Genomic DNA, 14,498 nt, shown 5'->3' with positions numbered 1-14,498 from the left:
CTGGCATACCTAAATATGAGGTGTCAACCTACTGAACTAAAACACAGGACTACTTGCTGCTTATGCTGTTTGGCACACAAGTGAAAGGCAGAGCTAAATGAGCCCACAACTAACAGATCAGATCTAAGCTCTGCAGTCCTCCCACATCCAGTCATGAATGGTGGTGGACAATTAAACTCACTGGAGGAGGCGGCTCCACAAATATTTCCATCCTTAATGATGGGGGAGCCCAGTGTGTTAGTGCAAAAGCTGAAGCATTTGCTACAATCTTCAGCCAGAAGTGCCAAGCTGATGATCCATCTCAGCCTCCCTGGCATCGCAGCTGCCAGTCTTCAACCAATTCCATTCATTTCACGCGATATCAAGAAACAGCTGAAGGCACCAGGTAGTGGAAAGGCTATGGGCTCAAACAATATTCCGGCAACAGTACTGAAGACTTCTGCTCCAGAACTTGCCACACCCCTAGCCAAGCTGTTCCAGTATAGCTACAACACTGGCATCTACCTGACTATGTGGAAAATGGCCCACCTCCTGACTCCCCAAAGACTGTCCACCATCTACAAGTCAGGAGTGTGACGGAACTTGCCACTTGCGTGGATGTCTGCAGCTCCCAGAACATTCAAGGAGCTCACACTAACCAGGACAAAGCAGCCCACTTGATTGGCACCCAAACACAAACATTCATTCCCTCTACCACCGATGCACAGTAGCAGCAGTGTGTACCATCTACAAGGTGCATTGCAGGAATTCACCAAGGGTCCTTAGGCAGCACATTCCAAACCTACGATCACTAGCATTTAGAAGGGCAAGAGCTGCAGATAGATGGGAACACCACCACCTGCAAGTTCCCCTCCAAGTCACTCATCATCCTGACTTGGAAATACATCGCCATTCCTTCACTGGCGCTGGGTCAAAATCCTGGATCTCCCTTCCTAACAGCACTGTGGGTGTACCTACAGCACATGGACTGCTGTGGTTCATTAGGGCAGCTCACCACCATCTTCTCAAGGGCAACTAGGGATGGGCAATAAATGCTGGCTCAGCCAGCAAAGCACACATTCCATGAATGAATTTTTTTTTAAAAATGATGTTGTTGCCAAGGGTAGGTTCCTTACTCCCAATTAATTCAATACAAACTATGGACTCAGCCTTAGACCTTCATGATTTGTATGGCCAGATTTCATACAGCATAATGCACTTACTTAATGAGTCTTTGGTCAAGCAAAGGCATTATTTTCTAGAATTTTGAAATATACTTTAATTCACAAAGTTATGAACAAGAGCAGAATCAGAATGTTTTTGTTGACATTATTCTTTAATAATACATATAACATTATAATGACATATTCGTTAGTGGTCAGAAGCGTCACTACAGTTCTCACTGAATGAATCCATTTTCCTAGCAGCACATGAACGCCATACAAGTGGCTGATCGCCAGCTGATTCATAGGGTGAGGAAAGGAAAAACATTCGATTCACTTCACTGATGGAAACATCTTGAAGGCCTGGGATTGCTCCTTCAACATATGGTTTGCTCTGTTGGCTTTTTGCATAGTTGTCTGAAAGAAAGAATTGTTCTTGATAAGAACTGCAAAGATAATGAACTTAGCATGTAAATTAACAAATGTGTCAGTGACATTAAATATTTCACACAACCCAAACTACCCCTCTCCCATATGTATGCATACAAACACAGAAGTGGACACAGATTTAGGTACACAACTTTTAGGGAGACCATGGAAGCTAGTATTATACTTACTCATCTTTTTCCAGTTTCTCTCCTACCTTCCGTTATGCCATCTCTGAACTCACCTTATCCACAATGTCCACCTCTTGTACCTCAGTTCGATTCTCAAAAAACTGCTGATCACCCAATTTCTCCTCCTGGTACTCATGTTAGTTGACATTGTTAATGGTTCTATCCCCTCAGGTTTCATCTCTCTCTCTCTCCTTTAAACCTGCAACCATCAAGCCCCTCCTCAGAAAATCAAACCTTGACACCACCATCCTTGCAAATTTCAGGCCCATTTCCAACCTCACTTTCCTCTCCAAAATCCTTGAATGTGCTATTGCCTCCCAAATCCATGTCCAGCTTTCCTGCAACTCTGTTTGAAACCCTCCAATCATGTTTCTGCCCTTGCCACAGTACCAAAAAGCTCATATCAAAGTCACAAGCAAGACCCTATGTTACTGTGACAAAGACAAACTTCCCTCCTTGTCCTTCTTGACATGCCTGCAGCCTTTAAGACAGTTGGCAACACCATCCTGCTCCAACACCACCCTCACTGTCATCCAGCTGGCTAGGACTGCTTTCACCTGGTTCCAATCTTATCTATCTAACTGTAGCCCAAGTATCATTTGCAATGGCTTCTCTTCCAGCTCCTGCACTACATGTTGCCCCTCAGCAACATCATCTGAAGGCACAGCGTTAGTTTGCACATTTAGACACAGGTCTATTTCACCACCACCTCTCGCGACTCCTCCACTGTTGCTAAATTATCAGACTGCTTATCTGACATCCAGTACTAGATAAGCAGAAATTTCATCCAATTAAATATTGGTAAGACTGAAGCTATTGTTTTCAGTCCCTGCTCCAAACTCCCATTACCTAGGTACTGACTGCATCAGGCTGAGATTAAGCCAGTTTGCAACCTGCATGTAATATGAGCTGAGATGAGCTTCTGACCATATATTCGTGTCATCACTAAAACCATTAATTCCCAACTTAGTAACAGCCCCCAACTTTAACCCTGTCTCAGGTCATCTGCTGTTGAAACGCTCTGTAACTCTATATTTGATTATTCCAACTCACTCCTGGCTGGTCCTCCACATTTTACCCTTTAAACTTTAGGTTGAAAACTATGCTGCCCAAGTCTTAACTGGCCCAAAGTCAGTCCACCAGTCACTGCTCTGCCCACTGACCTACACTGGCTTGCAGTTAAGCAATGTCTTGATTTTAATGTTCTCATTCTTGCTTTCAAATCCCTTCATGGCCTCACCCCTCTCCATGTCTGTAATCTCCACCAGGCTCAGCTGCGCTAATTTAATTCCGGCTCAAGTATCCTCCATTTCAATCATTCCACCATTGGTGGCTGTGTCATCAGTTGCCTAGGTCCTATGCTCTGGAATACTTCCCTGCACCTTTCCGTCTCTCTACCTCACTTTCCACCTTTAAAACACTCCTTAAGACCTACATTTTTAACCAAGTTTTTGCTCACTGAGCCTAATATTTCCTTGCGTGGCTCAGTGTCATGATTTGTTTTATAATGCTCCTGTGAAGCTATCATATTAAGTAGTTTGTAACCAGAAAAGTTTATAGGAATATTTAATGCAGGTGTTCAAAATTATGAAGCATTTTGATAGAATAGATAGGGAGAAACTGTCTCCACTGGCAGGGGGGTTGATAATCAGTCACGGATTTAAGATAATTTACAAAAGAATCAGTGAGAAGATGGGGAGAAATATTTTTGCACAGCCGTTTGTTAGAATCTTGAATGCAGTGCTTGAAAGGCCAGTGGAAGTCAATTCAAAAGAACATAGGAAATTGGAGCAGGAGTAGACCATTTGTCCCATTGAGTCTGCTCCGTCATTTCAAAAAAATCATGACTGATCTGGTTGTGGCCTAAACTCCACTTTCCTGCCTATCCCCATAACTCTTTACTCTCTTGTAGATCAAAAATCAATCTAACTCAGCTTTGAATATATTCAATGACCGAGTCTCCACTGCTCTCTTTGGAAGAAAATTCCAAAGGCCTACAACCCTCAGGGAGAAAAAGAAATTCCTCCTCATCTCTGCCTTAAATGGAATACCCCTCATTTTTATTCTTAAACTGTGCCTCCTAGTTCTATGTTTCCCCACAAAGGGAAACATCCTCCCAGCATCTACCCTGTCAAGCCCCCTCAGAATAATTCAATTCAATAACTTTTAAAAGAGGTTTGGATATATACTTCATAAATGTGCAGTTCTAAACGTAAAGAGCAAGGAAATAGAATTAACTGGAAAGCTCTTTCAAAGATCCACAATTGGCCAAAAGGGCTCCTTCCGTGCTTTAAGATTCTATGAAGCCACCTTTCATCATATGATGGATGCAGCATGTAAATCAATGTAGCTTTTGGATTTAAAAGAATCGTTTCTTCCAATAGGCTTAAGGTCAGAGCACAAAATTGCCCTAATTCTGTACAAAATCAACCCAAAAGTAGAAATGTAAAAGAGGGGGTACCATGAAGACCAGAGTTGAGGGCTGCTGTGGAGACATTGTACTCTGAGTTTTACTTTGCACCCCGTATCCTTTAGATAACTTCAGTTCACTGGAGCCAAGGACTCGGTGCATAAACTGAAGAGTACTTTCCATCCCTAGAGCTACCTGGATTCTTGCCAGAAAATCAAATATTCAACATAAATTTTCATCAAAACATTTTACAGAAGATCAGAACTGGCTGATTTAAAACAAAATGAATCATTCCCGGTAGAAGAAATAAATCAAGCTATTTGATGATCACATAGTTCCAGCAGCATTTTCAATACTACTCTTGACTTGCACGGCTATTTCTTGTCAGATCTGATAGTCAGACTCACCTGTAACAGTATCTACAGAGTCCAGTGGAGCAGTACTCATCATGTTAATTCCACAGAGTAAAATGTAAGCAATCACTATGACGACAAGGAGGTAAATGGGCAGGGCCACAGCCCAGTATCTATGAAAAAAGTTAGCAGTGGGTTAAATCATAAATAAATGTACATTGTGATGTTAGAATTCTAAGAAGAAAATCTCTGCATATTTTGTTAAGAAAAATGTGAAATTATGAATTCTGGGAAGATGGGTTTTAACATTAAAATAGTTAATTTTATTACCAATTCATATCTGGTTTATTCCCATTTCCATATTTATACTTGCTATGGATTTCCAGAGAAACATATTTCAGGCAAAATAATAACAGAAGCTGAGACATTTCGAAACTACTAGTACATTTTCCTTCTTTTCACTTAGGAGAGTGGGAATGTTGATACATACCAAGAAGTAAAGAAAATAACTTGCACTTATATAACATCGTTCTTGTCCTCAGGATTTCCCAACACACTATCAGCCAGTTGAAGTGTTACCCTTGTTTGTGTACAGCAAGGTCCCAAACAGCAGTATGTGAAGCGGAAACAACTGTTCCCTCCCACACACAAATGTTATTGTTAATTTTGTGTTAAATTGCTGCTCAATGCTATGCTAAATAGAGATGAGACATTTTGATTTAATGTAATATATTTCTGCAGCTGTTTTAAACTATCTATGCTGGAAATTCCTAAGGGAAGAAAACCCTTATGAAAACACTTTTTAAAATAGTGGAGCCTGGGATCTTTCAGGTTCAGATACTCAATTAATAAATACACAAATATAGAGACAACCTTGAGAAAAATGTTCTACGCTTTAATGTGGAGCCCCAATTATTATTAATTTAATTTTCATTGATACTTACTTCTGTGGCCAGTAAGTGAGACCCACCGAGTGTAGCCAAGGTTCTGGAACATAGGCCCATACTAAATACAGAACTGTTAAATGGAAGAACAAATAAAAGCTATTGCAAAAAGAGAACAAGTGCCATGGTAACAGCCTGTTTCACCAACTGCTGCTTACTTAAGGTTTAAACAAATTTCATTCTGCATTGTTAAATGGTTTGTGTAATTTTAAATGACCATTAATTAGCACTATTAGCACCTGCATGACCACACCATGCTGGCTAAGGCCAAAGTTACATTCCAGACCTGTTTCAGTTCTATGAGGTTGCCAAACTAGACTTCAGACCCAAGCTGCTCTGATCCTAGAGATACCAAAAGAGCAAGCATTTCGTAAATGAACTGATTAAGCCTGCTCTTCTCTCAGGGTGCAATTGTACTACATTACAGTATTGATTTTGATTCATACCAATACTGCAAATATATATTAAATACAACCTGAATCCAGAATTAGTGATAGCATAAATCTGACCCAAATGAAATGAGAAAATTCCATTACAAGGGAGCAATTGGCACAATGGTTGTTATTAGTAATTGAGAGGCCCAGACTAATAAGTTTTTTCAGCAAGTTGGTGCCAGTAAAGTGACATCAACATATCAGATTATCATAAAAACTGGTTCAGTATTTTCCTTTAGTGAAGGAAATCTGCCATCCTTACCAATTCTGATCTAAATATAACTCCTGAACTATACCAATAATGTTGACTCTTAACATCCACCTAAAGTGGCCTAGCAAGCCGTCAGGAAGGCCTACCACCAACTTCAGCCCTCTGGGAATCAGGATGGGCAATAAAACTTTGGTCTTACAAGCAACAAAAAAAGGGCAACTAGATTTGCAATAACCAATTGCTATTCCTTAATCCCTGGAGGCATTAATGACGTTGGATCAGTCAGCATTGGTCTCAGCTGTGAAGCTCCTTATGGTCAAATAATCTGCCATGGTTATGAACACTTTTTTGGTAGAAGGGAAAGGGAAATCAAAGGGCAACTAATTGTACCCAACAAGGAATCAAACCCTTTGGAAAAGTTAGGGGAGAAATTGAAGACAAAAAAGTATACCACCTCACTCCTCCACTCCAGATCCTATTGGTATTAGTCATAAACTCCATCAGTACTTGTATTTTGCAGTCAGCTCATGCCAGATAAAGTATCTTGTAGAACAAAATCATTCCCGAACATTCTCCAGTTATAGCTTTTGCGTGAGTTATAGCTTTTTTAAGTCCGAGGTTTATTTCGCTAGGACCCTCTCTCAGGACTTACATGGTCAGCAGGAACTATTTTTATAACACTGACCAGAATTAAGACAGGGAGAGCAACAGCTTAAATTGAAACATGGGAACTATTCTCTGCTATTCATACCAGTACTAAAATGAAGGTATTTTAATTTAGTACACTTAATATTACTTACTGAATGCAAACTTTGAGGCGAGGAACAAGACAAATCCATAAATGGCTCTTTCAGGTAATGGTGAAGGGGAGTTTACCACCATTGTTCATTTCTGAGAAAGATGAGTTGGCTTTCACTGGGAACACTAAAATATCCTTTGGAGAGATCCTGGAACATCATAGGGGTGAACAGCTACAATGCAAATTAATTCATACATTATACTGGGATTCCTTACTTAACATTGTAGTTGTGTTCCTGAAAAGGGCGACTTTCAGCAAAACAGCATTAAGCGAATCAGATTTTTCCATAAGAACTAATGTATAAACTGGAGTTAGGTTCTTTTGAGAACATTTACAAAATATGGTAGATACAATATTTATTGCTGTGATTATGTGCAATAATAATCCAGTAAAAAAGCAGAAGTACAATTATGGCCACAGAATACTGCTTGTTTGCAAGCTTGCTTATTGCCACCAGAGAAAAAAATGATAGTGCAATGTTTTGTTGTTTATCTTACAAAGGCATAATAGCCTCTCTGTAACACCCTTCAAAAAATTCACTAAGTTTTAAGGTTTATGCTTAATATTCAATCCCAGCTTTTTAACTCTTATTGCAACTCGATACTCCTATTCCACGAGCCTCTACTGGGACCAACATCAGACTCAAAGCTTACAGGATCATCCACTTCCACACCAATATGTTTCATTTCCCAGATTAAACATCCCTAAGGCCACTTTGTGATTACATTTATTTTAAGAGCACATAGAGGCTGACAGTTTTATTTAACCCATCAGTCTGGATTCAATTCAAATCAAAATCACAGAAGTTGAAGCTTTTTCAGTATCCATTCTCTTCTTTCTTTTATTTAAATATATACAGCAGGTCGGTTTTGTTTTAATTCCTCCATTTTTTTTTTTCTCTCTAGGGCTATAAGACAAAAATAAGGCGATATGCTTCCCAAGACAAAACGATAGCAACGTCAATTCTATCATCATAATACCATGGGGCTGTTGATCCCCAGCTCAGTTGGCATGTTGACTTCAATTAACCATCCAGACGGCTGACAGAAGCCCAGCCTTCCTGTTAAAACAGCTGATCCCAATGGGAAACCATTTTAATAAATACCAGGAGCGCGCTGGACTGATTAAAACCTGGATTCCTCGAGCAGGTCTCAATGAATCTTCAAGGTAAACATCAGAAGTCCAACCTCCGGCAGACCCATTCATTCCGCCCCCTGCCCCAAGATTTTAAGTTGGCAAAATCTGAGACACCGAGTGCAATTGATGCAACATCCCCCACCCCCCCAACTTCTCCTCCCCTCCCCCCTTCAATTTCGGTTACAGATAACAATAAATTATTGATAAGTCATTGGCGACCCCCAACCTTATTCTGACAACCCGCTCCTCCCTCTCTCTGACTGAAGCTCTAACGGTCATTTCCGAATGGGCGGAACCAAATTCCTACATCGCCTCAACCTTGTTCACCCCCCACCTACAAATACTTCGGATTAGTGGACGGAGTGAGACCAGGCGCGCGTATTTGGAATCGGAGTCGGTTCCCCAGTATCAACGCCAGCAAAACGCCGCATACCAACATCAAAATTTGTCCCGCACCAACATGGCGGCGCTTCCGGCACAGCACGCATGCGCCAGCCTGCACCACCTCGCCCACCCCCACCCCCGTTACAGGTCTCAGTCGGCAGCTGGAATAGGCATATACAGTGGGTAGTGTGGAGCATTCCAAACTCTGCAGATACTGTACAGTGTGGAGCATTCCAAACTCTGCAGATACTGTACAGTGTGGAGCATTCCAAACTCTGCAGTTACTGTACAGTGTGGAGCAATCCAAACTCTAGGTACTGTACAGTGTGGAGCAATCCACACTCTGCAGATACTGTACAGTGTGGAGCAATCCAAACTCTGCAGGTACTGTACAGTGTGGAGCAATCCAAACTCTAGGTACTGTACAGTGTGGAGCAATCCACACTCTGCAGATACTGTACAGTGTGGAGCAATCCAAACTCTGCAGGTACTGTACAGTGTGGAGTAATCCAAACTCTGCAAATACTGTACAGTGTGGAGCAATCCAAACTCTGCAGATACTGTACAGTGTGGAGCAATCCAAACTCTACAGGTACTGTTCAGTGTGGAGCATTCCAAACTCTGCAGGTACTGTACAGTTGGAGCATTCCAAACACTGCAGGTACTGTTCAGTGTGGAGCATTCCAAATTCTGCAGGTACTGTACAGTGTGGAGCATTCCAAACTCTGCAGGTACTGTACAGTGTGGAGCAATCCAAACTCTGCAGGTACTGTACAGTGTGGAACATTCCAAACTCTGCAATTACTGTACAGTGTGGAGCATTCCAAACTCTGCAGGTACTGTACAGTGTGGAGCATTCCAAACTCTGCAGATACTGTACAGTGTGGAGCATTCCAAACTCTGCAGATACTGTACAGTGTGGAGCATTCCAAACTCTGCAGGTACTGTACAGTGTGGAGCAATCCAAACTGCGCAGGTACTCTACAGTGTGGAGCATTCCAAACTCTGCAGATACTGGACAGTGTGGAGCAATCCAAACTCTGCAGATACTGTACAGTGTGGAGCAATCCAAACTCTGCAGATACTGTACAGTGTGGAGTAATCCAAACTCTGCAGATACTGTACAGTGTGGAGCAATCCAAACTCTTCAGATACTGTACAGTGTGGAGAAATCCAAACTCTGCAGATACTGTACAGTGTGGAGCAATCCAAACACTGCAGGTACTGTACAGTGTGGAGCAATCCAAACTCTACAGGTACTGTACAGTGCGGAGCATTCCAAACTCTGCAGATACTGTACAGTGTGGAGCATTCCAAACTCTACAGGTACTGTACAGTGCGGAGCATTCCAAACTCTGCAGGTACTGTACAGTGTGGAGCATTCCAAACTCTGCAGGTACTGTACTGTGTGGAGCAACCCAAACTGCGCAGGTACTCTGCAGTGTGGAGCATTCCAAACTCTGCAGATACTGGACAGTGTGGAGCAATCCAAACTCTGCAGATACTGTACAGTGTGGAGTAATCCAAACGCTGCAGATACTGTACAGTGTGGAGTAATCCAAACTCTGCAGATACTGTACAGTGTGGAGCAATCCAAACTCTGCAGGTACTGTACAGTGTGGAGTAATCCAAACTCTGCAGGTACTGTACAGTGTGGAGCAATCCGCACTCTGCAGATACTGTACAGTGTGGAGCAATCCAAACTCTTCAGACACTGTACAGTGTGGAGCAATCCAAACTCTGCAGATACTGTACAGTGTGGAGCAATCCAAACTCTGCAGATACTGTACAGTGTGGAGTAATCCAAACGCTGCAGATACTGTACAGTGTGGAGCAATCAACGCTCTGCAGATACTGTACAGTGTGGAGCAATCCAAACTCTGCAGGTACTGTACAGTGTGGAGTAATCCAAACTCTGCAGGTACTGTACAGTGTGGAGCAATCCGCACTCTGCAGATACTGTACAGTGTGGAGCAATCCAAACTCTGCAGGTACTGTACAGTGTGGAGTAATCCAAACTCTGCAGGTACTGTACAGTGTGGAGCAATCCGCACTCTGCAGATACTGTACAGTGTGGAGCAATCCAAACTCTTCAGATACTGTACAGTGTGGAGCAATACAAACTCTGCAGATACTGTACAGTATGGAGAAATCCAAACTCTGCAGATACTGTACAGTGTGGAGCAATCCAAACTCTGCAGATACTGTACAGTGTGGAGCAATCATAACTCTACAGGTACTGTACAGTGTGGAGCATTCCAAACTCTGCAGGTACTGTACAGTTGGAGCATTCCAAACTCTGCAGGTACTGTACAGTGTGGAGCATTCCAAATTCTGCAGGTACTGTACAGTGTGGAGCATTCCAAACTCTGCAGGTACTGTACAGTGTGGAGCAATCCAAACTCTGCAGGTACTGTACAGTGTGGAGCATTCCAAACTCTGCAGGTACTGTACAGTGTGGAGCATTCCAAACTCTGCAGATACTGTACAGTGTGGAGCATTCCAAACTCTGCAGATACTGTACAGTGTGGAGCATTCCAAACTCTGCAGATACTGTACAGTGTGGAGCATTCCAAACTTTGCAGGTACTGTACAGTGTGGAGCATTCCAAACTCTGCAGATACTGTACAGTGTGGAGCATTCCAAACTCCGCAGATACTGTACAGTGTGGAGCATTCCAAACTCTGCAGGTACTGTACAGTGTGGAGCAATCCAAACTGCGCAGGTACTCTACAGTGTGGAGCATTCCAAACTCTGCAGATACTGTACAGTGTGGAGCAATCCAAACTCTGCAGATACTGTACAGTGTGGAGCAATCCAAACTCTGCAGATACTGTACAGTGTGGAGTAATCCAAACTCTGCAGATACTGTACAGTGTGGAGCAATCCACACTCTGCAGATAGTGTACAGTGTGGAGCAATCCAAACTCTGCAGGTACTGTACAGTGTGGAGTAATCCAAACTCTGCAGGTACTGTACAGTGTGGAGCAATCCAAACTCTGCAGGTACTGTACAGTGTGGAGCAATCCGCACTCTGCAGATACTGTACAGTGTGGAGCAATCCAAACTCTGCAGGTACTGTACAGTGTGGAGTAATCCAAACTCTGCAGGTACTGTACAGTGTGGAGCAATCCGCACTCTGCAGATACTGTACAGTGTGGAGCAATCCAAACTCTTCAGATACTGTACAGTGTGGAGAAATCCAAACTCTGCAGATACTGTACAGTGTGGAGCAATCCAAACACTGCAGGTACTGTACAGTGTGGAGCAATCCAAACTCTGCAGATACTGTACAGTGTGGAGCAATCCAAACTCTGCAGATACTGTACAGTGTGGAGCAATCATAACTCTACAGGTACTGTACAGTGTGGAGCATTCCAAACTCTGCAGGTACTGTACAGTTGGAGCATTCCAAACTCTGCAGGTACTGTACAGTGTGAAGCATTCCAATTTCTGCAGGTACTGTACAGTGTGGAGCATTCCAAACTCCGCAGATACTGTACAGTGTGGAGCATTCCAAACTCTGCAGGTACTGTACTGTGTGGAGCAACCCAAACTGCTCAGGTACTCTGCAGTGTGAAGCATTCCAAACTCTGCAGATACTGGACAGTGTGGAGCAATCCAAACTCTGCAGATACTGTACAGTGTGGAGCAATCCAAACTCTGCAGATACTGTACAGTGTGGAGTAATCCAAACTCTGCAGATACTGTACAGTGTGGAGCAATCCAAACTCTGCAGGTACTGTACAGTGTGGAGTAATCCAAACTCTGCAGGTACTGTACAGTGTGGAGCAATCCAAACTCTGCAGATACTGTACAGTGTGGAGTAATCCAAACGCTGCAGATACTGTACAGTGTGGAGCAATCAACGCTCTGCAGATACTGTACAGTGTGGAGCAATCCAAACTCTGCAGGTACTGTACAGTGTGGAGTAATCCAAACTCTGCAGGTACTGTACAGTGTGGAGCAATCCGCACTCTGCAGATACTGTACAGTGTGGAGCAATCCAAACTCTGCAGGTACTGTACAATGTGGAGTAATCCAAACTCTGCAGGTACTGTACAGTGTGGAGCAATCCGCACTCTGCAGATACTGTACAGTGTGGAGCAATCCAAACTCTTCAGATACTGTACAGTGTGGAGCAATACAAACTCTGCAGATACTGTACAGTATGGAGAAATCCAAACTCTGCAGATACTGTACAGTGTGGAGCAATCCAAACTCTGCAGATACTGTACAGTGTGGAGCAATCATAACTCTACAGGTACTGTACAGTGTGGAGCATTCCAAACTCTGCAGGTACTGTACAGTTGGAGCATTCCAAACTCTGCAGGTACTGTACAGTGTGGAGCATTCCAAATTCTGCAGGTACTGTACAGTGTGGAGCATTCCAAACTCTGCAGGTACTGTACAGTGTGGAGCAATCCAAACTCTGCAGGTACTGTACAGTGTGGAGCATTCCAAACTCTGCAGGTACTGTACAGTGTGGAGCATTCCAAACTCTGCAGATACTGTACAGTGTGGAGCATTCCAAACTCTGCAGATACTGTACAGTGTGGAGCATTCCAAACTCTGCAGGTACTGTACAGTGTGGAGCATTCCAAACTTTGCAGGTACTGTACAGTGTGGAGCATTCCAAACTCTGCAGATACTGTACAGTGTGGAGCATTCCAAACTCCGCAGATACTGTACAGTGTGGAGCATTCCAAACTCTGCAGGTACTGTACAGTGTGGAGCAATCCAAACTGCGCAGGTACTCTACAGTGTGGAGCATTCCAAACTCTGCAGATACTGTACAGTGTGGAGCAATCCAAACTCTGCAGATACTGTACAGTGTGGAGCAATCCAAACTCTGCAGATACTGTACAGTGTGGAGTAATCCAAACTCTGCAGATACTGTACAGTGTGGAGCAATCCACACTGTGCAGATACTGTACAGTGTGGAGCAATCCAAACTCTGCAGGTACTGTACAGTGTGGAGTAATCCAAACTCTGCAGGTACTGTACAGTGTGGAGCAATCCAAACTCTGCAGGTACTGTACAGTGTGGAGCAATCCGCACTCTGCAGATACTGTACAGTGTGGAGCAATCCAAACTCTGCAGGTACTGTACAGTGTGGAGTAATCCAAACTCTGCAGGTACTGTACAGTGTGGAGCAATCCGCACTCTGCAGATACTGTACAGTGTGGAGCAATCCAAACTCTTCAGATACTGTACAGTGTGGAGAAATCCAAACTCTGCAGATACTGTACAGTGTGGAGCAATCCAAACACTGCAGGCACTGTACAGTGTAGAGCAATCCAAACTCTGCAGATACTGTACAGTGTGGAGCAATCCAAACTCTGCAGATACTGTACAGTGTGGAGCAGTCCAAACTCTACAGGTACTGTACAGTGCGGAGCATTCCAAACTCTGCAGGTACTGTACAGTTGGAGCATTCCAAACTCTGCAGGTACTGTACAGTGTGAAGCATTCCAAATTCTGCAGGTACTGTACAGTGTGGAGCATTCCAAACTCTGCAGGTACTGTACTTTGTGGAGCAATCCAAACTCTGCAGGTACTGTACAGTGTGGAGCATTCCAAACTCTGCAGGTACTGTACAGTGTGGAGCATTCCAAACTCTGCAGATACTGTACAGTGTGGAGCATTCCAAACTCTGCAGATACTGTACAGTGTGGAGCATTCCAAACTCTGCAGTTACTGTACAGTGTGGAGCATTCCAAACTCTGCAGATACTGTACAGTGTGGAGCATTCCAAACTCTGCAGGTACTGTACAGTGTGGAGCATTCCAAACTCTGCAGATACTGTACAGTGTGGAGCATTCCAAACTCCGCAGATACTGTACAGTGTGGAGCATTCCAAACTCTGCAGGTACTGTACTGTGTGGAGCAATCCAAACTGCGCAGGTACTCTGCAGTGTGGAGCATTCCAAACTCTGCAGATACTGGACAGTGTGGAGCAATCCAAACTCTGCAGTTACTGTACAGTGTGGAGCAATCCAAACTCTGCAGATACTGTACAGTGTGGAGTAATCCAAACTCTGCAGATACTGTACAGTGTGGAGCA

At 43.3% G+C, this 14,498-nt stretch overlaps 1 protein-coding gene across 5 annotated transcripts; it reads right to left on the bottom strand.

Moving 5' to 3' along the window:
- Positions 1–1,238: 1,238 nt before the first annotated feature.
- Positions 1,239–8,533, bottom strand: LOC121290714 (phosphatidylinositol glycan anchor biosynthesis, class P). Of its 5 annotated transcripts, none has more exons than XM_041211543.1 (5): positions 8,481–8,533; positions 6,912–7,082; positions 5,467–5,539; positions 4,577–4,695; positions 1,239–1,559 (listed from the first exon to the last, which is right to left on the bottom strand). In XM_041211543.1, exons 2-5 carry the CDS (start codon positions 6,991–6,993, stop codon positions 1,351–1,353), a joined length of 483 nt encoding a protein of 160 aa, XP_041067477.1. In that variant the 5' UTR covers positions 6,994–7,082; positions 8,481–8,533; the 3' UTR covers positions 1,239–1,350. The 5 variants fall into 5 exon arrangements, with proteins under 5 accessions (XP_041067477.1, XP_041067479.1, XP_041067478.1 ...); XM_041211545.1 differs by having other exon boundaries at positions 8,485–8,526; XM_041211544.1 differs by lacking the exon at positions 8,481–8,533 and adding an exon at positions 8,274–8,478.
- Positions 8,534–14,498: the final 5,965 nt, after the last annotated feature.

The sequence above is a fragment of the Carcharodon carcharias genome, chromosome 18 (genome assembly GCF_017639515.1).
Source record: "Carcharodon carcharias isolate sCarCar2 chromosome 18, sCarCar2.pri, whole genome shotgun sequence".
Taxonomy (NCBI): Eukaryota; Metazoa; Chordata; class Chondrichthyes; order Lamniformes; family Lamnidae; genus Carcharodon; species Carcharodon carcharias.
Note: the sequence above shows the minus strand (reverse complement) of the source record. Positions and strands in the feature narration are given on the sequence as shown.